The sequence below is a fragment of the Quercus robur genome, chromosome 6 (assembly GCF_932294415.1).
Source record: "Quercus robur chromosome 6, dhQueRobu3.1, whole genome shotgun sequence".
Lineage (NCBI taxonomy): Eukaryota > Viridiplantae > Streptophyta > Magnoliopsida > Fagales > Fagaceae > Quercus > Quercus robur.
This window is the reverse complement of record NC_065539.1, coordinates 3874561-3899563: the sequence shown is the minus strand read 5'-3', so window position 1 is coordinate 3899563 and position 25003 is coordinate 3874561. Positions and strand designations below refer to the sequence as shown.

The 25003-nt window shown below is 38.6% G+C and overlaps 2 protein-coding genes across 2 annotated transcripts; one reads left to right on the top strand and one right to left on the bottom strand.

Moving 5' to 3' along the window:
* The first annotated feature begins 7957 nt into the window (after nucleotides 1-7957).
* On the top strand, nucleotides 7958-8989 carry LOC126689606 (uncharacterized). The gene has a single exon (XM_050384839.1). The coding sequence runs from the start codon at nucleotides 7958-7960 to the stop codon at nucleotides 8987-8989; it is 1032 nt and encodes a 343-aa protein (XP_050240796.1).
* Nucleotides 8990-15905: 6916 nt separating this feature from the next.
* On the bottom strand, nucleotides 15906-16505 carry LOC126689605 (uncharacterized). Its single transcript, XM_050384838.1, has one exon. The coding sequence runs from the start codon at nucleotides 16503-16505 to the stop codon at nucleotides 15906-15908; it is 600 nt and encodes a 199-aa protein (XP_050240795.1).
* Between the last annotated feature and the right edge of the window lie 8498 nt (nucleotides 16506-25003).

The window sequence follows — 25003 nt, the reverse complement described above, 5'->3', positions numbered from 1 at the left end:
TCCTCGGCTAACCAAAGCCGAGGTTCGTAGAGGTGGCTTGCCGTCCAGGGGAACATTCCAGGAAGTTCTGTTGGTACAGGTAAGCATTGCAAAAACATAGGACAGGGGGGAGTCCTAAAATATTTAAGGACAAAGCTGCTACCACTGCATTAAATGCTCTGCAGTTAACTCTCTGGCTGCATTAATGTGGAGGTGATACCTGAACAATGGTTTTTAGCCTTACAGCTACTACGTAAAGACTTTAGGAAGGGGCTGATGGGACAAGTATCAAACACCAACCATCTGGTTTGCACGTGGAGGGTAAAGACGAAAGGGGAAGAGAGTATAAAAGGAAAAGGGAGCAATGAGAGAAGGAAATCGAGAAATTAAGAGCAAAAGACTGTAGCAATCAAGAATTGCATTTGTAACCAAACTTGAGAGAAATATACAAGAACTAATCTCCTCGGATTGTACCGAGGACGATTTTCTTCAATGTAAACTTGTTTATCTTCATTATCTTGTCATTTGAATCCACTTTAGTGGTTGTCTGATTCATTAAAGCCTAGTTTTCCAACATAATCTTTACAAATTCATTGTTTTGGGATTTTTGAGCCTAAGTCCATCCACCTTTTGGGTTAGGGACTCGAATCTGGTCCCTACAATAGTTAATCCGTCAAGTACATGGCATGATAAAAAATAATTTCAAAATTTTCCAAAAATGATTAGAAGACAATAACAAAAATATCATACAATGAAATCTATAAATACATTAGTTATAATTTCGGTTTCAAAAAAAAAAAAAATAGTTATAATAAAAATTAAAACGAAAGATTATTTATTTTATTAATATGTATCATATTAATTAGAAAATTTTTGAACTTGTACTTTATCCCTTGATTATTGTTGGAATATTTTAAATAAAATAACAATAATATTTGCAATTTATTCTCCATTAATTACATAGTAAAATTATGACCATGAATTTTTACACATGGATGGATTTTTATTTGAAATTATAACCATATTAAACTCACATTTTTAAACCCATTAATCTATATTTACTTGATGTATTTATATCCATTATTTCATATTTAGTTGGCCTATTTAATCTTTGTATAACCTCACCAATTCATTAAGTCTATAAAAAGATCATCTTCCTCTACCTATTAGAAAACAAACACACCGTTAGATCTAATGTCTATTGGTTAGAAAAGTTTCTTATCATTCTTTGTATTCTTTACTTTCATTCTATAAAACAAATCTAGTTGTCTTTTTTTCAATAACTAAGATGGTATCTGGGTATGAATAAGGTTACTATCTTAGAACTTTCTATCTTGCCTAATAATGCACACTAGTAAGAGAATGGCAAGAGTGGTTAAATTGTTGTCTTTTATAAGATATGTAGCCCTAATGACTCATTAGGGCTACATATTGTTGAGGCTCATTTTTGGCAAGCCCAGTAAGAGAAAAGGCCCAGCAACATGGGCAGACCAAAGTTAGCAAGCAAGAAAAAGCCATTGAGCTCAAGTGGCAGGAATGAATGGCTCACGGGCTCATAAAGTGGATCCTAAAGAAGCAAACGGGCCTGAATGGGCCCGGAAAGAGAGAAGAAGCAAACCCATGGACAATATGTAGAAAAGCGAGAATGGGCCACAGTAGGCCCAAAGTAATGCAAGCAAAAAAAGTAAGGGGCTAATGGAAGACTCATTAGCCCCAAGGATGAAGTATAAAGTAATTGAGCCAAGGAAGCCCCAGAAAGTTAGTAAAGGCCCATGGGAAAGCAGGATTGGAAAAGAGCCGAGGAAGCCCAAAGAAAGCAAATGGGCCAAGGATGCCCAAGAGGGAAATAGGACACAAGAGCCCGCAAACAGTGTAAGAAAGGGCACAGTGAACACACTGAGTCACTGGGAGGGAAATAAACAGTAGGCCCAAAGAGGCCCAACAGGATTGAGTTAAACAATATTACAACAGGAATAACAGAGTGGTACGACAGGAAAATGCTAACAAGGCCACAGAGTGAATACAAAATGGGCCGGGGGAAGGAAAGCCCATGATCCAACAAGGCCCAATCCCCAAAAGAAGCAAGTCATAAAGAATGCCAAATCGGAAAACAACCCACGCCATGAGAAGCCAAAAGTGCACGGCAGAACGTATAGACCAATCTCCAGAAGACGGCAAATGCATGAGCGGCGGGTGAAGAAGGTGAAGCACACGCGAGACCTAGGTACCACCAGCCTCTACCCAGCCAATATAGGAAGTGGTGGGTCATGGGTCAGAGGGCATGGTCTGGCGGTGGGGAGAGGGAAAAAACCTATTCTGGGGTTCTTACTCAGGCTCTTTTGGGGAAATGTCCTGTCGGGATGACATGCCACCCAAAAGAAGTAAGGATGAGTTGGAACCACCAAGTGCATGCCATGAGGGATAGAGAGAGAGAGAGAGAGCATACACACTATAATGGGTAGAAAAGCCACAACAAGCAAACAAACAAAATAGATTTTTTTGTCTGGCAGAGGGGAGTAGCACAGCCAGCACAGGTAAGTGGTGGTGGCTGAACCACTGATGGCCAATAAGTGGTTGGCAAGGACACCTACACCAGACAAAGGCAATTAAGGGTTAAAACAGTAAATACCAGTCACGGTAGGCTTTATAAAGGACCCCATGCTCTGCACTGAGAAATGGGATTCGAAAAATCACAGTAATAAGAATTTTTAGAGAAAAACATAACCCAGAAGTAAGCATTGAGAAGGAAAGGAAGTAAAACAAAAGAAAAAGAAAGTAAAACAAAAGAAAAAGAAAACTAAGAAGTAGGAAGGAGAGGAAAAGAAAAACAGAGAGTTTAGAACGGCAGACATGCACCAATAAGTTGATTTCTTCTCTCCCTCAATAGTCTTGCTCTTTATAAAAGGCAAAAGATTTGTATTTGGGCATAGACCATTTAGGCCTGTTCTCTCAAAACAATTAATCTCTTCTCTGAGATTACTCGTGTTGAGGGAACAGTTTTCCCTTTCTTGGTTTTAATCCCGTGTATTACTTGGCATGACAAACTAACATTTTGATTTTACTAACTCTATTTATTCTTCACTTAGTTTATTCTGTGTGCGGAGAGCCTTTTGTTACTCACTTTTATTCATTGTAGTTAAAAGTAGTGACTATATTTTCTTGTATTATCCATATTATATCTGCCTGCCATAACTTCTTTAATAGCGGCTCTGCTTGCTATGGGCATGTAACCAAAGCCTGGCAGCCATGGTGTAGTTTGTGCACAAGCCGGATCAAGGTGGGTTTCAATTGGACCGGTCCCAACTCCCTTATCCAGAAAACTTGGGCCTAGTGCAGTAGGAAGCAGCCCAACATTACAAACAAGGCCCACCACCTTACACATATCTCCTACTTTTTTCTCTATCTCGAAACGAGAAATTAGCTTTTGTAAAACATTCTTACTTTTTTTTTTTTTGAAAGGTAAAACATTCTTACTTAAAGTATAATTTTACACATGCATTTTATTTATTAATTTAGCTTCATATAGCTAGGAACAACAATTATTTCCGTTTTTTAAATAAATGTGAGAAAACTCGCTTGAATAAATTTTATGTGAAAATTTTTAATAATTTCTATAAAATAGTAGTTGATTTAATTTATTTGTATTATTAAATAATTATTACTTAAATTATTTATGACATTATTAGTTTGATCATTGGATAAACCTCCAACTAGAAAACCAGGAATCACTCACTTTTCTATTTCTTCATCTGGTCCGAATTTTAAAAACATGGTTTCTAGGTCTTCTTCAACCTTCAGTCGTTACCCCTCAACCTCCTTGAGGTTGGTCTACTAGGCTCTTGACCATTTTCAAGGACTTGTGAGCCTTCTCATGTGCATCCCTGCATGGTCTGAGCCTGCTCTCTTCCAGTTTTTTAAAGTTGGCTCATCACTAAGGAATGCCTGATCTTGACCTCATAGACCCAATCTTAATCCGGTCCAGCCCAAAATCACATCCACGTGACTATCCTACTTCATCCTACTAGCAAAACACTCTGGGTCCAATAGATTCACTATGTAAGTTCAAAGACAACACCGTTTGTCAACTTAAAAATAAATTTAATTTAAATGTTTCCTTCAACGAATCTTTCTGGTAAGGAAATATAGGACCAAAAAAACTTACCCAAAATTTTATTTAAAAAAGAAAAGAAAAAGACTAGCTTATAAGAAGTGTACTCGTACTGTCATACCATGATGCGAATCATGAACCATTACTGTTGATGGGAATGACGATACTACATCCCACCAACAAAGATAACATTAATGACGAAGGAAGCATCCTTGACGAAGTCATCAGGAACAACGAAGAAAGCAATCATCACTAACGAAGGCAGGGAGTCATTCAATGCAGTCAATTAATGACCTGAGCAGTTACGAAATCAACCAGACAGACACTGACACTTTGGGAGCGCATTCTGATTCTTTATTCTATCTGGTCATTATTCTAACTTTGGCATCGGAGACGTTGTGGCAGGCACCACACCAGTGACCCTCATCGAGCATATCCTCGGGCACCACGAGGGATTCCATCTGCCCACTCTTACTGACGAGTTTGTGTTTCATCAGTTTGGCGCCGTCTGTGGGAAACGAGTTTTCAGATTCATATTTGAAAACGTAGTTTCCATTAATTCTCTACATTCAGATGGAATCCAACCCAGACTCAGCAGCCTTGGCCCAACAAGTTCAAGCCTTTACAGCCACCATTGAAGAACTCACCAAAGAAAACCAGGAAATGAAGCTACGACTCCAGCAGGTTCAGCAGGCCCAACAGGACGAAAGCCGGTCCAAAGGTAACCTAGAGGGAGAAGGAGATAGCCACAGGAGAGGTACCCCCCAAAGGCCAGCTACCCCGGACAAACAGAACTCGGATCTTCTTCAAGAAATAAGGAAAGAGATGGACGAACTAAGGAGCGCCATCAAGGAGAAGACGGACCGGAGTGTAGACAAAATGGTAAGGGCTACGGATTCACCCTTCACCGCAGCGGTACTTGAATGCCCCGTACCGTCAAAGTTCCGTTTACCTCAACTAGAGCCATTCGACGGACTCAAGGACACTCAGGATCATCTTAATACCTTTAAGACGACTCTGGGTCTTCAACAACCACCTGACGAAATACTATGTCGTTCCTTCCCAACCACTCTCAAAGGAGCTGCAAGAGAATGGTTCACGAAGTTGCAGACCTCGTCCATAGACAACTTCGATCAATTAAGCAGTGCCTTCTTACGCCATTTCATAGGGGGGCAGCGTCCAAAAAGGCCGGTAGACTACTTACTTACCGTAAAACAGGGAGAGAAGGAAACTCTGAGGTCATATGTCAAATGATTCACCCGAGAGACTTTGGAGGTGGACGAAGCCGATAACAAGGTGCAGCTGACGACCTTCAAAGCAGGGCTGAGGTCCAGAGATCTTGTGGCCTCCCTCGCTAAGAATCCACCAAAGACGATGGCAGAAATGCTCCTGAAGGCACAGAAGTACATGAATGCTGAAGACGCTTTAGCTGCCATAAAGGATACCGAGAAGCCAAGCGACAAGGCCAAAAGGGAAGACGATCGCAGGGGGCAGAAGAGAGATCGACTAGATCGTCGGAACAACGACGGGAATAGGAGGAAAGATGATAAAAATCCTCGGACGGTAAGATTTACTCCTCTGGTCATGCCTGTTGACAAGATTTTCACGCAGATCAAGGACGAGCATTATCTCAAATGGCCCAGACCATTGCACTCATCCCCTAATGTCCGCGACAAGAACAAATACTGCAGGTTCCATAAAAATCACGGCCACAACACAGAAGATTGCAGGGACCTGAAGGAGCAAATAGAGGAGTTAATACGGAAAGGGAAGTTACAGAAATATGTGAAGAAAGGAGAATATAGCAAATCCAGAGATGAAAATAAAACCCAGCACGAATCATTCTCCCGAGATGACGATCGTCCGTCCCATCCTCCAAACAAGGTGATCGGGGAGATCAACACGATCACAGGAGGGCCGTTCTCAGGAGGGTCGTTTAAATCACTCAAAAAGGCATACCAAAGACAAGTTAACAGCGTCCACACCGTACACCCGTCCAAGCACCGACGAACATACGAAGACATGTCCTTCAATGAGGGAGGCGCCATAGGAGTGAAGCAACCCCACAACGATCCCTTGGTCATAATGTTAAATATAGAAGGGTTCAATACCAAAAGGATCCTCGTCGATAATGACAGCTCTGCGGACATCATCTACCTTCCAGCCTTCCAGCAGCTGAGACTAGATCCAAAAAGACTGCGCCCTTTTGATTCTCCACTCGTCAGCTTCAGCGGAGACAGGGTCTACCCCCGGGGTATAGTGACATTGACGGTGACGGCGGGGACCCACCCAGTGTAGTTGACTCGGCAAGTAGATTTCCTAGTGGTGGATTGTCCCTCATCCTACAATGTCATCGTTGGAAGACCCACGCTCAACAAGTGGAAGGCGACAACGTCAACTTACTGTTTGAAGGTAAAATTCCCAACAGATAATGGTGTCGGTGAAGTGAAAGGAGATCAAGTCCTGGTAAGAGAATGCTACCAAGCCGTCCTAGCTGGGAAGGAGAACCACACATGGATGATTGAGGAGAAGGAAGAAGACAGAATAGAGGCCCTGGAGACGGTGGAGTTGGTAGAAGGAGAGGCGAACAAGACGACCAAGATAGGAACGACGTTGAGCCCCGAGATGAGAACAAAACTCATAAAGTTCCTTAAAGAGAATCTAGACGTCTTCGCCTGGAGTCACGAGGACATGCCAGGCATATCCCCAGAAGTCATCCAGCATAAGTTGAATGTGGACCCAGAACGGAAACCCGTCCAGCAACGACGAAGAACCTTCGCTCCAGAATGAGACCAGGCAGTTGCAGAGGAAGTTACCAAACTCCTGACGGCAAGGTTCATCCGGGAGGTGTATTATCCTGAATGGCTAGCAAATGTAGTCCTGGTGAAGAAAGCAAACGGGAAATGGAGGATGTGCGTAGACTTCACCGACCTAAACAAGGCATGTCCAAAAGACAGCTTCCCCCTACCCAGGATAGACCAGCTCGTGGACTCCACAGCCGGACACAAATTACTGACATTTATGGACGCCTTCTCAGGATACAACCAGATAAGGATGGTTGAAGAAGACTAGGAGAAGACCGCCTTCATCACAAGTCAAGGACTCTACTGTTACAGGGTGATGCCATTTGGGCTGAAGAATGCCGGGGCTACGTACCAGAGGTTGGTGAACAAAATGTTCAGCCAACAAATTGGCAGAAACATGGAAGTATACGTGGACGATATGCTCGTCAAGAGCAAAGAAGAGCTCGCACACCTGGATGACCTGAAGGAGACGTTTACAACCCTCAAAGCACACCAGATGAGTTTGAATCCAAGTAAGTGTGTCTTTAGGGTTGCTTCGGGAAAATTCCTAGGATTCATGGTCTCCCAAAGAGGAATAGAAGCAAACCCAGAAAAAGTACAAGCCATCATCGACATGGCATCCCCTAGGACCGTCAAGGAAGTCCAAAAACTCACAGGAAGAATTGCAGCCTTGAACAGGTTTGTTTCTAGGGCTACAGACAAATGCCTGCCCTTTTTCAAGACTCTGAAGCAGGCCTTTTCCTTGACCGACGAATGCGAAGCTGCGTTTCAAGAACAAAAGCGTTATCTGAGCAGCCCACCACTTCTAAGCCCGTCCAAGGAAGGAGAAAACCTATATTTATACCTGGCAGTGTCAGCCTCGGCAGTAAGTACAGCCCTGATCAGAGAAGAGAGCAGGAAACAACTACCGGTTTACTACATCAGCCAAGCCTTCCAAGGAGCCGAGTCCAGGTACCCAAAGATCGAGAAGATCACGTTTATGCTGATAGTGGCTTCGCGCAAATTGAGGCAATACTTCCAGGCCAATCCCATTCTCATAATGACGGACTAACCAATCAAGAAATCAATGAACAAGCCTGAAGCTGCAGGAAGAATGGTCCAGTGGGCGATTGAACTTAGTCAGTTTGATATTGAATACCATCCCAGAACGGCGATCAAGGCGCAAGCACTGGCGGACTTCATCGCAGAGTTCACTCCTCCAGACGAAGACAGGGTTACCAACGAGGTGGACAGATGGGCAATACTGACCGATGGTTCGTCAGCTCAGAGGAAGGGGGGAGTAGGGGTCGTCATAACCACCCCCGACGGAGAAGTGCTGAAATACGGGGTCCAATTAAGATTCCCGGCCACCAACAACGAAGCTGAATACGAGGGGGTACTGACGGGACTGAGGCTTGGAAGGGCACTTGGTGCTAAAAACTTGTTGATTCAAAGTGACTCAAAACTAGTGATTGGACAGATTAGGGGAGAATACGAAGCAAAGGAAGAAAGGATGCAGAAATATCTCAAGCTGACGAAACATCTGACTCAAGAGTTTGATGTAGTGGAGTTCATGCAGATCCCAAGGAGTCAAAACATGGGGGCTGACGAAGTCTCAAAACTAGATTCATCAGAAGAAGGGAAAATTGGCACAGATCTGGCAATAGAGGTCCAAAAACACCCCAGCATTGAAGAAATTGCAACATTCACCATCCAGGGCACAGATAGCTGGATGACGCCCATAATATCCTACCTCCAGGACGGGCACCTCCCTCTAAGTACAGAGGAAGCTAAAAAGATCAAGAAGAGGGCAGTCAGGTTCACGATCCTTAATGATGCCTTATACAAGAGAGGATTCTCTATGCCTTACTTGAAGTGTGTTGACGAAGAAGAAGCCAGATACATCCTAGAAGAAATCCATGGAGGAATTTGCGGCGACCACACTGGCCCCAGATCCCTGGTAAACAAGGTAATTCGAACAGGATATTTTTGGCCAACCATGCAGGTAGACGCAGTTGAGATCGTCAGGAGATGTGACAAGTGCCAGCGATATGGGAATGTGCAACGGCTTCCAGCAGAGAGATTGACGACTATAGCTTCTCCATGGCCGTTCGCATAATGAGGAATGGACATCGTCGGCTCGTTACCCCAAGGTAAAGGCCAGGTAAAGTTCCTGCTTGTTGCTATTGATTATTTCACTAAGTGGGTTGAAGCAGAGGCTCTTGCCACGATTACTAAGGCTCGAATCCGGAGCTTTGTGTGGAAGAACATAATCTGCAGGTTCGGGATTCCCTTGACAATCATATCTGATAATGGGAGGCAGTTTCGACAGCCAAAGCTTCAGAGAATTCTGTTCAAACCTTGGAATCAAGAATCAGTTCTCATCCCCGGGACATCCCCAGGCAAATGGACAGACGGAAGTGACGAACAGGACGCTGCTCAAGATTATCAAAACCAGGCTGGACGAGGCGAAAGGTGCTTGGCTAGAAGAACTACCTAGTGTCCTGTGGGCTTATAGAACAACAGCCAAAACCCCGACAGGAGAGACTCCCTTCAGGCTCACCTATGGCACAGAAGCAGTAATCCCAGTAGAAGTTGGGGTAACAAGCATCAGGCGAGGAACTTTCAATGAAGGACTCAATGACAAGGAACTATGACTCAACCTAGACTGTCTGGACGAAGTGAGAGATAACGCATCCAGGAAGATGACAAAGTATCAGAAAAAGATGGCCGAGTACTACAACAAGAGGGTTAAACTCAGGCGACTGGACATAGGAGACCTCGTTCTACGCAAGACCACTACAGCAACTAAAGACCTTACTCAAGGAAAATTGGGTCCTACATGGGAAGGGCCTTATCGCGTCATTCACTACTCAAGACAAGGGAGTTACCACTTGGAAACCATGGACGGACAAAGGCTCCCTCGACCATGGAACATTGAGCATTTGAAGAAGTACGACGAGTAAATGTAATAGACGAATGCATTTGTCCTTGAAATTAATGAAAGAACTATTCCCCTGATGTCTTTGTGCAGGCAGTTCTAGTTAATTATAAGGCCCATGAATAACTAAGTAACAAGATTCCGCCCTGATGGATGTAAGTTACTGACGACCACCCTAAGGGGTATGAATCACTAAGTAACAAGATTCCGCCTTGACGGATGTAAGTTACTAACGACCACCCTAATGGGTATGAATCACTAAGTAATAAGATTTTGCCTTGACGGATGTAAGTTATTGACGATAACCCCATGGGTATAAAAAGTTAAAGTGATAAGATTCTGCCTTGACGGATGTAAGTTACTGACGATAACCCCATGGATATAAAAAGTTAAAGTGACAAGATTCCGCCTTGACGGATGTAAGTCACTGACAACCCTTGTAGCAGACGCAAAAGCTAAAAAGGTGGTAAAACGACTAAGTGACAAGGTTCCGCCAGGACGGACATAAGTTACTACAGGTACAACCCCTAGCAAGTGCAAGTGGCAAGAGCCCGCTTGACGAATTCACACAAAGAGAAAGGGGAAAAGGGAAGAACCATCCATCAAATCAAAACAACACTCAAAATGCGTTAACAGATTGTTGACGAATAAACATAGCGCAAGGTACAAAGACATGGACGAGTGTAAATCAACCAAAACAGCTGCTGAAAAAAGTAAGTATGCTTCATTTAAACCCATAACCATTGGGCAATTAACATTGTTTTCAAAATAAGTGATTGTTCTGGAATTAGATTTACAAAAAAAAAAAGGAGAGAAAAAGGCCCAAAACGAGATGGGCATCCACCAAAAATAAAACAAAAGGAAATTTTTTTTTTCCTAAGTGTCAAGGTCAGGCATCAGCAGCAGCGTCCTCACTGGCAGGTGCGTCGGTGGCAGGCTCTGGAGCATCACCATCCGGGGCAGAAGACTGAGCAGCTTCGTCCAAAGCCATCTCCTTGTCCACCTCCTCCAGATCCAAGCTCTCCATGTTGACCCCGAAAGGATGCTTGACAAGATACCTCCTGAGAAGCTCGAAACCTTTAAAATATCAACTAAAGAGTACAATATTGTACTCGTCAGTGGTCTGGAAAACCTCCACAGATCTGGCAGCAATGGTGACAAGCTTCTCTTTGGTTGAAAGAAGCTGCTCATCCTTCTCTTGAGTCAACTTGCATTCAACCCTGAGGTCGTCATCCAACACTTTGACCTTCTCCTTCAATGAAGTTGCATCGTCCATGGAGGCAATCAGGTTCTTCTTCAGGTCAGAGTTCTCTTTCTCCAAGGCCTCCATCCGGGTTGTCAGAGATGCCACCTTGGCCTCTTGAGTAAGATATTCGGTGGTAATATGGAGGCTCTCTCCCAACACCTGAAAGAAATTATAGAGTCGTCAGTAAAAAAAAAGAAAAAAAAAATGTGGAAGGAGAACTCCGTACCTGGACGAGCTTGTGAACATGACGAGAGGCGACATCGTTCAAAGACATGTCGAAAAGAGCCCTCAAGTCCGCTGGAGTGACAACCTCATGAGCCCTGTCCACGGCCAACCTTTCGTCATCCCATATTGTGGACGAATGAGTATCAGCCTTCTCCTTCTCCTTCCCTTTGCCAGCCACGCGCGACCTTTTGGAGCCGGGAGTAATGAGGCAGTCCTAGTCGTCTCAGAAGCTAGGGGAGGAATGATATTAAGGGGAGTGGGAGCAGGGCCTTTCCCGGTCACACGCACAGTCTTCTTCCCCAGATTGGACAGCGGTTCATCCTTTTTGGATCTCATTTTCGCGTACATGTCCTTGTGTTAAATTTTGTCGTCATCTCTGCAAGAAGAAAACGCTTATCAAGAATGCCTAAATGCACATAAGAAAAATCAGCACTGACGAGGATAATACTTACTTTTTTTTCCTTCAATACCAATTTGACGAAGAACGTAAGGAGACGGGTCAGGACCGAGGTTGTAAAATGCAAGGGACCGGGGGTCAACCAGTTCGTCCCAACTCTCAATTGTCTCAGCATACCCGATCGCAGTCTCGATGTGTTCCTTATACCGGCTCTTAAGCCCGGGCTGTCTCTTAACTACACCAAACAAAGAAACAAAGGAGTTAGCAAGACTAAAGCCTCAAAGGTGGCAAAATTAAATGACGGGGAGAAATACTGACCCACCTAAGGTCGGGGATCCCCACCGACGGAGCAACCTCGGGATATCACCCCAATCACTGCTGGATTAAGTCTCGAAGTCGTCCCCAGACACAAAGAAAAAGCGGGACTTCCAATACCTCAAGGACGAGGGTAAGCCCTTGACAATCCTTGTCTTTCTCTCCCAAAGGACTAACTTATAATACCCCCACTCCTTGGACTCTTTCAAACGATATAGATAGGTGAGATCACCCATCTTGATCATATCCCCGTTGGAGGCCAACCATATTTGCATACAGTTGATCACGATCTTCCACGAATTAGGCATGAGCTGCCCGGGAGCAATACCAAAGTGAGCCAAAAGTTCCATCAGGAACGGGTGGACGGGGAATCTAAGCCCGCAGGAGGAAGTTGACTCGTAAAAGCACACTTCACCTGGAAAAAAGTGACAGGCCCTATCTTCGTCCCTAGGTAGACGGACACGAACCCTAGCCGGAAACTGGAACCTATCCTTGAACCTATTCACAGTTTCGGCGTCCAAACCACAGACCTCCCTGAGGGCATAAAAAGCCCTAACCTCCCGAGGACCAGAGACGACTGTATCCCCTTCCGCTGGGTCGCCACTAGACGACAACCCAGTCTCGAGATCACTAGATCTAACCTCAGACATCAATTCTCTCCTTGCTAAACCCTCGAACCAATTAAGCGATTGACGGAGCAAAGGCAACAAGTCGCCCAAAACCACGCTCAGACAATTGCCCTCAAACACAAAATTTTCTAAAAATGGGTAAGTACCCAAGGACCCCCCTAGACGCGCAAAAAGAAATGAGATCGATGGGCAAGCTATCCTAACCTCCAAACTATCAACCATGGAAATCGGAGGACAAAGAAAAACGAAACAAGCTAAATCCCCAGAAAATCAAAGACCAACAAAGAAGAAAAAGAAAAGGAAACGAAGAATCAAAAACTACACTGCAGTAAAGAAAAAAAGGAAAAATAAAGGAAATACCAGTAAAGAGAAACGTACCTCCAATGGCAGAACACCAAAAGCGCAGCGCAGATGATTTGAAGAAAACGGAGTCTCAAGAAAAAGAAATGCTCAGAGTATCACTGGTATTTTTTCTGTTTTGCTCTCTAAAAAGTAAAAGAAAAATTAAAAGAGGAGAAGTTTTAAACTTAGACCAAAAAACGATTGAAAAACCAGTGGGAAACCCAAAGGTCATAACCATTAATTCCACTGATCATCATGCGCCACGCGGCCACGTTGCGTGAAGCGCCGCCACTAGGCATTAAATGCGGAACAAAACCCCAAGAGTCACAAGAAAACTTTTCATCTTCCGTGATCGTCATGACACGTCACCGACGACCCCAGAACCTAGGGGGCAACTGATGGGAATGACGATACTACATCCCACCAACGAAGATAACATTAATGACGAAGGAAGCATCCTTGATGAAGTCATCAGGAACAACGAAGAAAGCAATCATCACTGACGAAGGCAGGGAGTCATTCAATGCAGTCAATCAATGACCTGAGCAGTTACGAAATCAACCAGACAGACACTGACACTTTGAGAGCGCATTCTGATTCTTTATTCTGTCTGGTCATTATTCTAACTTTGGCATCGGAGACGTTGTGGCAGGCACCACACCGGTGACCCTCATCAAGCATATCCTCGAGCACCACGAGGGATTCCATCTGCCCACTCTTACTGACGAGTTTGTGTTTCATCAACTGTTTTAGAAAAAATTTCACTTAAATTTAACCTTACTAAAGTGAATTGAAACGCTACATTCATGTGGTTCAACAAAAGCGTAGTAATAATAAATATTATGCTTAAGATTTTAGATATTATGAGTTTGAGATTTATATTTTTTTTAATAAAGTTGGATTTAAATTAGTTGCTTTCAACCCAAACATGTTTTTTCCCATTATGTAAGTACACAAAAATAGATTGAAGTAGACCAAAATAAACTGAAGTGATTTGAATGGATTGAATTGGACTAAATGGAACAAAGTGGACTAAATGGACAGAATTTGACCGAATAGGAACAAGGTGGACCAAATAGAACAGAATGGACCGAAGTGAACCTAATGGACCGAATAGGACTAAGTTGGAGTGGATTGGACAAACCGAACCGAATTAGACCGAATAGGACCGAATAGAAGCAATGTGAACTAAATAAGACCGAAGTGAACAGAATGGACCTAATAGAGCCAAAGTGGACAAAATAGACTAAATAGGACCAATATGGATTGAATAGCTAGAATAGGACCAATATGGACTAAATAAAACCAAAGTAAACTTAATGGACCAAATAGGACCAAAGTGGACTGAATAGGACCGAAGTGGATAGAATAGGACCAGTGTGGACTGAAAAGAGCCAATGTGGACTGAATAAAACTGAATGGACTAAATATAATTTTAGTGGATAGAATGGACGAAATTGGACCGAAGACGATAGAATGGACCGAATAGAACCAATGTGGACCGAATAATCACTTTTGAATATTCATCATTTTATTGCATTTTTAGGGCTCATATTTCTAATTTCTAATGTCTATTTAAGTATTTTCTTTGTATTTTTTAACTCAAAACTAAAGATTTTAACCCAAATATAATAAAAATTCATACTTTTCAACCCAATAGTTAAGAATTTTTTTTTTTGAGCTAAAGTTGAAAAGAAAACCTACAAAAAGAATCAATATAAGGCCCAATTAGTCTAAAATGGACTGAAGGAAGACCAAAATTGACCAAATTGGACCGAAGTAGACCTAATTGGACCGAATAAAAATTGTTTAAATTTTTAGGGAGAAAAAATTATCTTCAAAAAAATTTTAAGAAAAAATTATACGTTATATTCCAATACAAAATAATTATTTATTCCTATGCATTGCGTGGGTCTGCGATTAGTTAGTCATAATTACTGAAAATTCTATTTAGAAAATTGCTCCTATGAAAATATCAGTTTAGATTCGACTATTAAATGAACTAAGCTCAAACATTAATAATGCGTTTATGAATAAGAAAAATGCTAGAGATACAAATTATTTTACAAACTGTTGATGTAATGAATGATTATTGATAAATGAAAAAGTGATATTAATGGTAGGATTTAGATGAAAACCAATAAGAGGTCGGTTACATCAACATTTTGTAAAAATATTGTAAAATAGTTTGTTGCTATAGACTGTAGCGTTACTCTATGAATAATCTTGTGAACATGATACTCGATTTAACTATATATGCTATCATATTTTTATATTCATACTTCTCTTAAAAAATACTCATATAAATTTAAGATTGAATTGTACAAATTTGTAAATAGGTTTATATAATATCAAATTATTATTTGTAGTTTTTTGATAATATAAAGTATAAACAGTTCAATTGTAGTAAAAATTCATAGATTGTAAAGAGGTAAAAAATTTTAGTCATGATTTTACTATATATGAAAAAATAATAAGTTAATCAAGTAGTGTGTTAATAAGGTCATGTTTGTTCTAAAACAACTTGAACCAAATTTGAACATGTATCTTATTTTGAAATAAACTTGAGCTTGACTTGTGTTCAAAATAAAACGAACAAGAATGAATTTTTAATTCTCGGTTTGACTTGGCTTGACTCGGCTCATTTACAAACCCTAGATAGATAGCTCATAAACCATTTACTTATCCTCACACAACCAACCAAGCAGCCAAGTAATAAGTCGTAAATCATTATTGATCAAAATTTTCATTGGAAAATTGGTCCTATGAAAAGAAACAGTTTTCAAATTAGCTCAACTACTCCAACTTCTTTTGACAAATTTGTATTCATTTCCCATCATCATCATCATATAAACATATACAAACGTCCTAAAATCAATAAAACAGTAAGGCCCAAGGCAAAAATTATGTACACCAACCAAAACCCATGTTAGTGCATGCCTAAAAGGCCTCCAAAGCAGCCGCTAGTGCAAAAATTTCGTAATCTTCACAAGTACTGTAGCCATGACCATCTTTGCATTCACACTCATATTTCCACTTGTTAACCTTTACATGTGTCCTAGTCTCCATTTCCACCATTGCAGGAACTTGAATTCTCATCCCCACCTGCAGCTTAGGTGGCTTGGCACCATCAAGCACATGCCTCCTCGTTGAAATCATCGTGACCCACTTCTCTATTTCCATGTTTGGTGACTCAAACACTTGTTTCCATGGAATCTCTGCCCTCCCCAACAGCTGTGACCTTCCAATCTTTCCAAGAACTGGAACTTTGTTCCTCCAACGGAGCTCAAACACCACGTTTTCTTGCTTTAGGTTGTCCATGGAGTCTTGGCTACCAACACAGTCCAAAGAGAAGGACTCGTTCCAAGAGAGGTCGGACTTAGAGGAGATTTCTCGGGTGTTGAGGCGAATTCTTTTGTTGTTTCCTGCAGAAAGATAGTATCTAACAAAGAAGGAACCGGTGGGCTTGAATTCCACGCTTTTTGCTTGTATGATTTTCAACTCACAGCTAAGAGAAGAGAAAAGATGAGGAGCACCCATTAAAAGGGTCAAAGAGATGGAGAAAGAGAGAGAGGTAAGGCTCTGTGCTGGTGTTGGTGAAGCAAATTGTGTTTTGGGTTACTTAGATGCCTTGGCCTGTGGGGATTTATATAGTGATTGTATTATTGCATAGTGGGAGGAAAAGATGGTATTGCTGTTTGTGAGTAAACTACTAAACTGTATTTAGTCTTAAAAAATTAAATGTATCATACAGCTAGCCAGCTAGATCTTATTTGGACTTCTAGGATTTACTAAATGCTTTAGATGATTAGATCTACATGAAGTGGATCCTATGAGATTGTGTAGAAGATTTCTCTTGCAAGTTGCACCAGTGTTGGGCTACAATTTGATTGGAACACCAGTGACTCCACTATAAAGAAACAATGTTTATTGGAACGCATGGATGCTTAAAATAATACTGTTTTTCACTGCTGGAAATTGTAGAAGTAGAAATGTGGAATGTGCATTAATTCAACCTACTAAATAGACAAAGCCAACCTAACCTGACACCATTAGTTATTGGATTTGAAATTTTAGTATAGGGTTGGATCAGGTTTGGGTTAATAATTTTTTCAACACATATGGCCCAACTCGACTCAACATATACATAAGTTTATTTTATTACCTTTATTTTAATTTTTTTTTAGTTTCATTTATTAAGGTATTTTGAGAACTATTTTTGAGAATTTGAAATATAATTTAAGCATATTATGTGATTTTTAATCATTTGTTGAACAAACATGTTTAAATAGTTAATGAAACCCTACGATTTAGATTAAATGTTAAAAATATAAATGACTATTCAGTGCCGCTTAATTTTAAAATTTTGTGGATTCTAGTTAGCTCAATCGATAAAGTCTCTGATGATGGAATAAGAGATCTGAGATTTAATTCTCGCTTACACTAAAAACCGATTAGTGTCTTGGTTTGATGATAAAGAACTATCATCAGGAGCAGACACCATAGGTTGAAAGTCTCTCTCAAAAAAATAAATTTTAAATTTTAAACTATATAACACTCTTTGCATTGTCAAATCTAGGAAATAAAATCTTAAAAATAAAATTGACTCTTTTTACGAAGAACATTGTTTTGATTCAACAGAGATTGAATAACTTATAGTTAATTTAATATTAATTAAAATAAATAAATAAATTTCAAAATTAGTAACCTTGATTTAAAAAAAAAAAAAAACTAATGAAATATAAATAATTTTCAAATGTATAATCACAATTCACAACTTATACATAAAAAAACATAAAAAAGCATAAATAAAAATAATTATAATTATAGTTAATCCGTCAAGTACAAGGCATGATAAAAAAAAATTCAAAATTTTCCAAAAATGATTAGAAGACAGAAACAAAAATATCATACAATGAAATCTATAAATACATTAGTTATAATTTCAGTTTCAAAAAAAAAAAAAAAACATTAGTTATAATAAAAATTAAAACGACAGATTATTTATTTTATTAATATGTATCATATTAATTAGAAATTTTTTGAACTTGTACTTTGTAGGGACACGTTTTGCAGCCCAAGCCCAAAGTGTGTGGGATATTGGCCCAGTGTGCCCAGTACAATAAATTTGTAGAGAGTGGGTTAAAGAACTAAGCCTTAAAGAATTTGACAACGGCTAATATGGATGTAGAAGATGATTAAGCAAGAACAAGGAACATAGAGTTGAATGAATTCACTGTCCGAGGAGGTAAGTTTTTATATCAATCAATTAAAGAGGTTACAAGTGCAATTTAGATTGCTATAGTGCCTTTTCTCTCTTTTTCCCCGGTCCTTATCAATGGAGGACCTCTTACATTATATAGGTCCCTCAGGATGATTTTGATTCTACATCTGTTGATTATTTGAGCCACTACTCGAATGTCTGTCCCATTAGACACCCCCTCTGGCCTTTTATTAGTTGTGGTAGCCAAGACAACATTGTTCAGGGGTCTTCTCCACATAAATGCGGCCAGAAAGTTAGCTGCAGTGCATTAAATGTAGTGGCAGCAACTTTCCTTTAGATATTTCCTAGCTCCCATCCTATTTGTACGTTCATGAGACACATCCCTATCACTGGAACTTCCTTGAAGGTCACCTTGACTTTTTAGGAGACATATTTGAGTTGTGCTTAGTCTATCCGAGAAGACATTCCTCCTCAAACTACCCTCCCATTCGTATTTCACCTAAGCTTGACTCTGCCACCTCCATTTATTTGTCTTCGAATCACCATGCTCTCGGCCAGAGCCCAAGGTCCAATATGTGGGCTGGACCCTTGACCCTACATACTTTATCCCTTGATTATTGTTGGAATATTTTAAATAAAATAACAATAATATTTGCAATTTATTCTCCATTAATTACATAGTAAAATTATGACCATGAATTTTTACACATGGATGGATTTTTATTTGAAATTATAACCATATTAAACTCACATTTTTAAACCCATTAATCTATATTTACTTGATGTATTTATATCCATTATTTCATATTTAGTTGGTCTATTTAATCTTTGTATAACCTCACCAATTCACTAAGTCTATAAAAAGCCCATCTTCCTCCACCTATTAGAAAACAAACACACCGTTAGATCTAATGTCCATTGGTTAGAAAAGTTTCTTATCATTCTTTGTATTCTTCACTTTCTTTCTATAAAACAAATTTAGTTGTCCTTTTTCAATAGCCATGATGATATCTGGGTATGAATAAGGTTACTATTTTAGAACTTTCTATCCTGCCTAATAATGCACACTAGTAAGAGAATGGCAAGAGTGGTTGAATTGTTGTCTTTTATAAGATATGTAGCCCTATGAGGTAACATCTCCTACTTTTTCTCTATCTCGAAACAAGAAATTAGCTTTTGTAAAACATTCTTACTTAAATTCACGATGGAACCTATCATTCATGTGAGAGGAAGGACTACACATTTATGGTACTCCGGGAATACCTAATAATTTCCCCTTATTTAAAGTATAATTTTACACATGCATTTTAATGATTAATTTGGCTTCATATAGCTAGGAACAACAATTATTTCCATTTTTTAAATAAATGTGAGAAAACTCGCTTGAATAAATTTTATGTGAATTTTTTTAATAATTTCTATAAAATAGTAGTTGATTTAATTTATTTGTATTATTAAATAATTATTAATTAAATATTTTATGACATTATTAATTTGATCATTGGATAAACCTCCAACTAGAAAACCAGGAATCACTCACTTTTCTAGTTCTTCATCTGGTCCGAATTTTAAAAACATTTTTTCTAGGTCTTCTTCAACCTTCAGTCGTTTCCCCTCAACCTCCTTGAGGTTGGTCTACTAGGCTCGCGACCATTTTCAAGGACTTGTGAGCCTTCTCATGTGCATCCCTGCATGGTCTGAGCCTGCTCTCTTCCAGTTATTTAAAGTTGGCTCATCACTAGGGAATACCCGATCCTGACCTCATAGACCCAATCTTAATCATGTCCAGCCCAAAATCACATCCACGTGACTATTTGGGTTGATAATTTTTTCAACCCATATGACCTAACCCGACTCACCATATACATAAGTTAATTTTATTACCTTTATTTTAGTTTTTTTAGTTTCATTTTTTTAAGGTATTTTGAGAATTATTTTTGAAAATTTGAAAAATAATTTTAGCATATTATGTGATTTTTATTCATTCGTCGAACAAACATGATTAAATAGTTAATGAAAACCCAATTTTTAACAAAACATGAAAACTTGAAGCACTACCTACCGACTTAATTCAACCCAACCCACATGAGTTGTGTTGAATTGGTTTCTACGCATGTGATGGGTTGATAAATTTTCAACCTGACAAGGTTTTTAAAATTAGAGCATTGAAAGAATTGTAAAATGGGAGGTTCAAGGTTTGAGATCAAGTCGAGGTTTAACCATGTTAGGATCTACTCCATTTGATATAGATATAATTTCATAATTCAGATTAAATATTAAAAATATAAATAAGTATTCAATGCCAATTAAAATTTTAAACTATGTAACACTCTCTGCATTATCAGATCTAGGAAATAAAATCTTAATAGTTAAATTGACTCTTTCCATTTCAAGTTAATAATAATGATGTTATAGTTAATTTAATATTAATTAAAATAAAAAAATAAACTATAGATGCGTCACCTATAGAAGACTCAACTCTAGGGTATTTAGAGCTAGCTTTTAACAGAGCAGCCCTTTGCTTAAGAAAGGTGGCACCTATAGGAGATATAATATGTATAGGCTCAAAAGCGGGAAAGTTCCCTAAACCTAAATCTAGGAGGATCCTATGAATAAAAAACAGGGAAGAACAAACCATGTGATTTAGCACTACTCATATGGACCTCAATAAGAAAACGAATAAAAAGAGTAGGAAAACTCATAGGAGAATCAGTGATGAGAACATACAAAACACACATCTCTCAATGGGAATCGTATGTATATGAGAGATAGGTTAATCAACTTGAATAACAAACTTGTTAATCAACTTGGCTTAATAACAAGTTTGTTATTCAGAGTCTTAATCAATCGAATGTGTTTTTCGATCAGTCGAAAATTTTATGTTTTCAAAACCTGACCTTCTACCTGGTTCGATTGATGTTCGATCGATGCTCAACCGATCGAAATTGAAAAATTTTCAGTTTTTAAAATTCGTGACCAATCTGTTTTTTTCTTTTATGCATCATTTGTGTTTAGGATTCACATGCATTGCATTTTTTTTTTGTATCCACTTGCAGTTTTGCAGTCATATCTCTCATTGTTTTTACACATAACATGCATACAATTTACTAAATTAGGTACTTAACTTGATTTAAAATTTGATTGATTAATTTTTGAGTTATGTACTTTTTAGTATATGCTATTTTTATGTGTGAACTGCAGAAAATATTTTTCTTAAGAGATATGATGGATAATCAATATGCAAATATTTTCTCTACTCATGTAACTGTTTATGGGCCACATAGTGTCAAGTTTGCATTTATTGAAAGAGAGAATATTTTTCTTCATGTGTATTCTCAACTTAGTTTTTTTAAGTTTGGTTTTTCCCCCCCACCTCCTAAATTTTCCTCTAAATCGTTTTCCCCAAAACTTGTTTTGTTTTTCCTATATTTATAGGGGGAGAAACTTATTTTTAACCTCTGTTGTTCTTAGGGGGAGTTGTTGCTCTTCATAAGGGGAGTTGTCTCTATTCTCTATAAAACTGGATTCATTTGTGTCCTAGATTATCTATTTTCTCTTATCCTCTGTTGCCTATGTTTTCTGTTTACCTTATGATTGGCTTGTCTTTGTCAATACGTGACAAAAAGGGTAGAAAATAGATGAAATGTGGGAATCCTGTTTAAAAAGGTTTTTAAAATGTTTTGTTTAGGGGGAGATGAAATTGTTTTGTAAGGGGGAGAATATAATTTTTTTTTTTTTTTTATGTATATAACTTAGGGGGAGAGTTAGTTTACTTTTGTTTTTATATTTGTGTTTCATATTGTTTATATGTCTTTTTTTCTGCACATGCGGTGATGTTTTTTTTGGAGTGTTTTCAAGAAAGACAAAGTACATTCTAATCAAGACCTTCTACCTCTTATTGCAACTTCTAGGTTAGGAGTCTTAGATTGGGATTTGTGATGTAGTTGGGTATTTTATTGTATTGGGTTGTTCTTGTATTTGAGCATTTTATTTTGTAGGTAAGTTTTGTCACAAATTGCCAAAGGGGGAGATTGTTAGGTTCTAAAAGTTTAGAACAATTGGCAAATCGTGAGTACAAACTTGTCTAGATATATAGATCCTAAAGTTTATAGGTATTATTAAATAATGCTTAAGGTGATACAAGCCAAGATTCAAGAATATACAAGCTGCAGAAAGAAGAGTTCAGAGATTGCCTGGTTCGACCGATTGAGGAATAGGCTCAACCGATCGAAATACGAGTCTATAGAATTTTAAGTTCGACCCAACAACAATTCAAGCCCAAAAATGATTAGGGTTTCAAATTTACTTCTTCTAGTATATAAAGGAAACCCTAAGCACGTTTTTATAAGGCTTTTCAGAGAGAGAAGAGTGTGCCTCTTTTGTAGATTTAGGGTTTTGTACCCAAAAGCTCTCTAAAGTCTTCTACCGGTGTTATTCCTTGAAGAATATTAAGATCTGGTGTTGTAGAAGTTACTGCCTTCTCTAGTTATCAAATGTGCTAATAATCTAAACCTTCAAAAGTAGTCTTGGAGTCACAAATAGGATAGTTTGTGTTGATAAACCTTTAAGTGGAGTCTCAAAGACCAATGAAAGAAGTTGTTCGTGAACTCGGATCTATCATGGGGTCATGGTAGTAAGTTCTATGCGTAGTAGTAATAGAATGTTAGTAGTCTAAATCTTATTGTAAACTTCAATTCTTTCTAGTAGATTTGTTTTTTACCTTGAGGATAACTAGGTTCAATCCTCCCCAGGTTTTTTACTAGTTTAGTTTTCCTGGATCATCATATCTTTGTGTTCTTTATATTTTCTGTTGCTTTACATGATATGATTTTATTGTATTAAACTAGATCTGAAAAATAAACCTAATAATCAACCTGGTTAATTAATTAAGTTAAGCAATTTAGTTTACAAGGATCTAAAACCTAACACTCTAAGTAGCAAAAGCTTGATTCTCAATACATATTTGACTGCAGGAAATTGTAGAGGTAGACTTAGAAATTAGGTATAGGAATACTACTTTTTGAGTTTTGGCGGTCAAAATGTGTTCATAACTAAAAGTACCTTCTTTTTCTGGTAGAAAGTGTAGTTGATCAAAATGGGAGTTAGGAATGCTACTTTTGATAGTCAGATTGGTTAGGGGCTTCCCACTCTGGTTTTGACAAGAGTAACACGCATTTGATAGGATTTTTTTAAGCAACACCAGCACTAGTACATGCCTCTTCAATTAGAGAGTTACATGTAAAATTATGTTGAACTAATAATTTTAAAAAGAAGAATCAAATAAGAATCGAAAAATTATTCACTTTTTAGGTTTTATTGGTTGAATCAAGGGTTGCCTGATGGTTGGATCATATAGGATATGAACTCAAAAATTCTTGAATACATTTTTAATTTTTACCTTATGGAAGAGGCTTAGACTCAGTTGTATTTTGTAACGAAAATTAGAAGGGAACGGTATAATTAAATAAGTAAAATATTGAATAATTCTAGAGACACACAACCACACATCTAATTTTATAACTTGTTGACTTGTGTGACTATAAGTGGTGGACACTTTCTATCAATTACTAATTATATGGTTTCATCATTTTTCATCCACCACTCACAATTGCACAAATTAGCACATTGTGAAATTGTGTGTACGATTGATTGAGTGTGTTTGTAAGCGAATTGAAAAATATTAGTCATAAGTCATAACATTTTTTTTTTGGATTAAAAAATAAATAAAAGAGATTTATTTTGTTATGAGAAAGACTTGTTGGAAGTCTCGCATTGACAAAAAAAAGACTAAATTATAATTTGCACAATTTAAGTTTGACCAAAATTCTTTTTAGGTCTCTTAACTTTATTTTTATTTAATTGAACACTACAACTTTCAAATTTTATTCAATCAAGGCCTCCCGCCAGTCTCCATTACTAGTATTGTTTCATTAGAAACCCAAAAACAGAGACATTTTGTTGTTAAGCTGATTTCTTTTGCGTAAAAATTCCTGGTTCTTTGATATTCTACGTTGCAATCACATCATACCTAATAAATTATTTTTCTCTCATAAAACATCCTTAGCTCATCCTACTACCATTTACACCTTTGATGGATCTTCTATGCTTGTTGGTAACATCAGATCTATTTCCTCATCCAAGTTGTCCGTTGGGAAATACTTTACCTTGTTCCTAGCTAACCTATCCTTTAATCTTCTCTCTATTGTCAATTTTGCGAACTCAGCCTTGATCTTCATTTCTCTAACTGCAGTCTTGATGTGCAAGATCCACAGACAGACCAGCTATTGGGGATAGGCCATAAAGCCGGACATTTGTTTGAGGTCAACCACCTAAAGGTTCCCTCTCATATGATCTTCTAATCTGCAATTGCCACCATCACTCCCAATTTGTGACCCTTCCCCCCCTCTTCATCATGCATCCTTGTCATGTCTTCAATTATTAGCATCTTAAAGTCACTTAGGGTCAATTAGATTTAATAAGTTTGATTTTATGTCTTGCAATTTGGGAAGCAAACAAATTTATTATTTAAGAGTGATTCTTTTTCTTCTGCACTGTTTGAAATTATCCGTTCTAATATATGGGGTCGTGCACTAGTTCCCATTAAGGGGGGATCTTGCTACTTTGTCATTTTTGTTGATAATTATTCTAGATTTACTTTTTCATATGGTAGCTTAAGCATCTCTAATAATATGCAATTTATTCTCCATTTTTTTGAATTATTGATTAAATATTTATAACTTCATTAGTTTGATTATCGATTGAACCTTGGTCTGACGAAAAAACAAGGAAATCACTCCCTTTTCTGGTTCTTCAT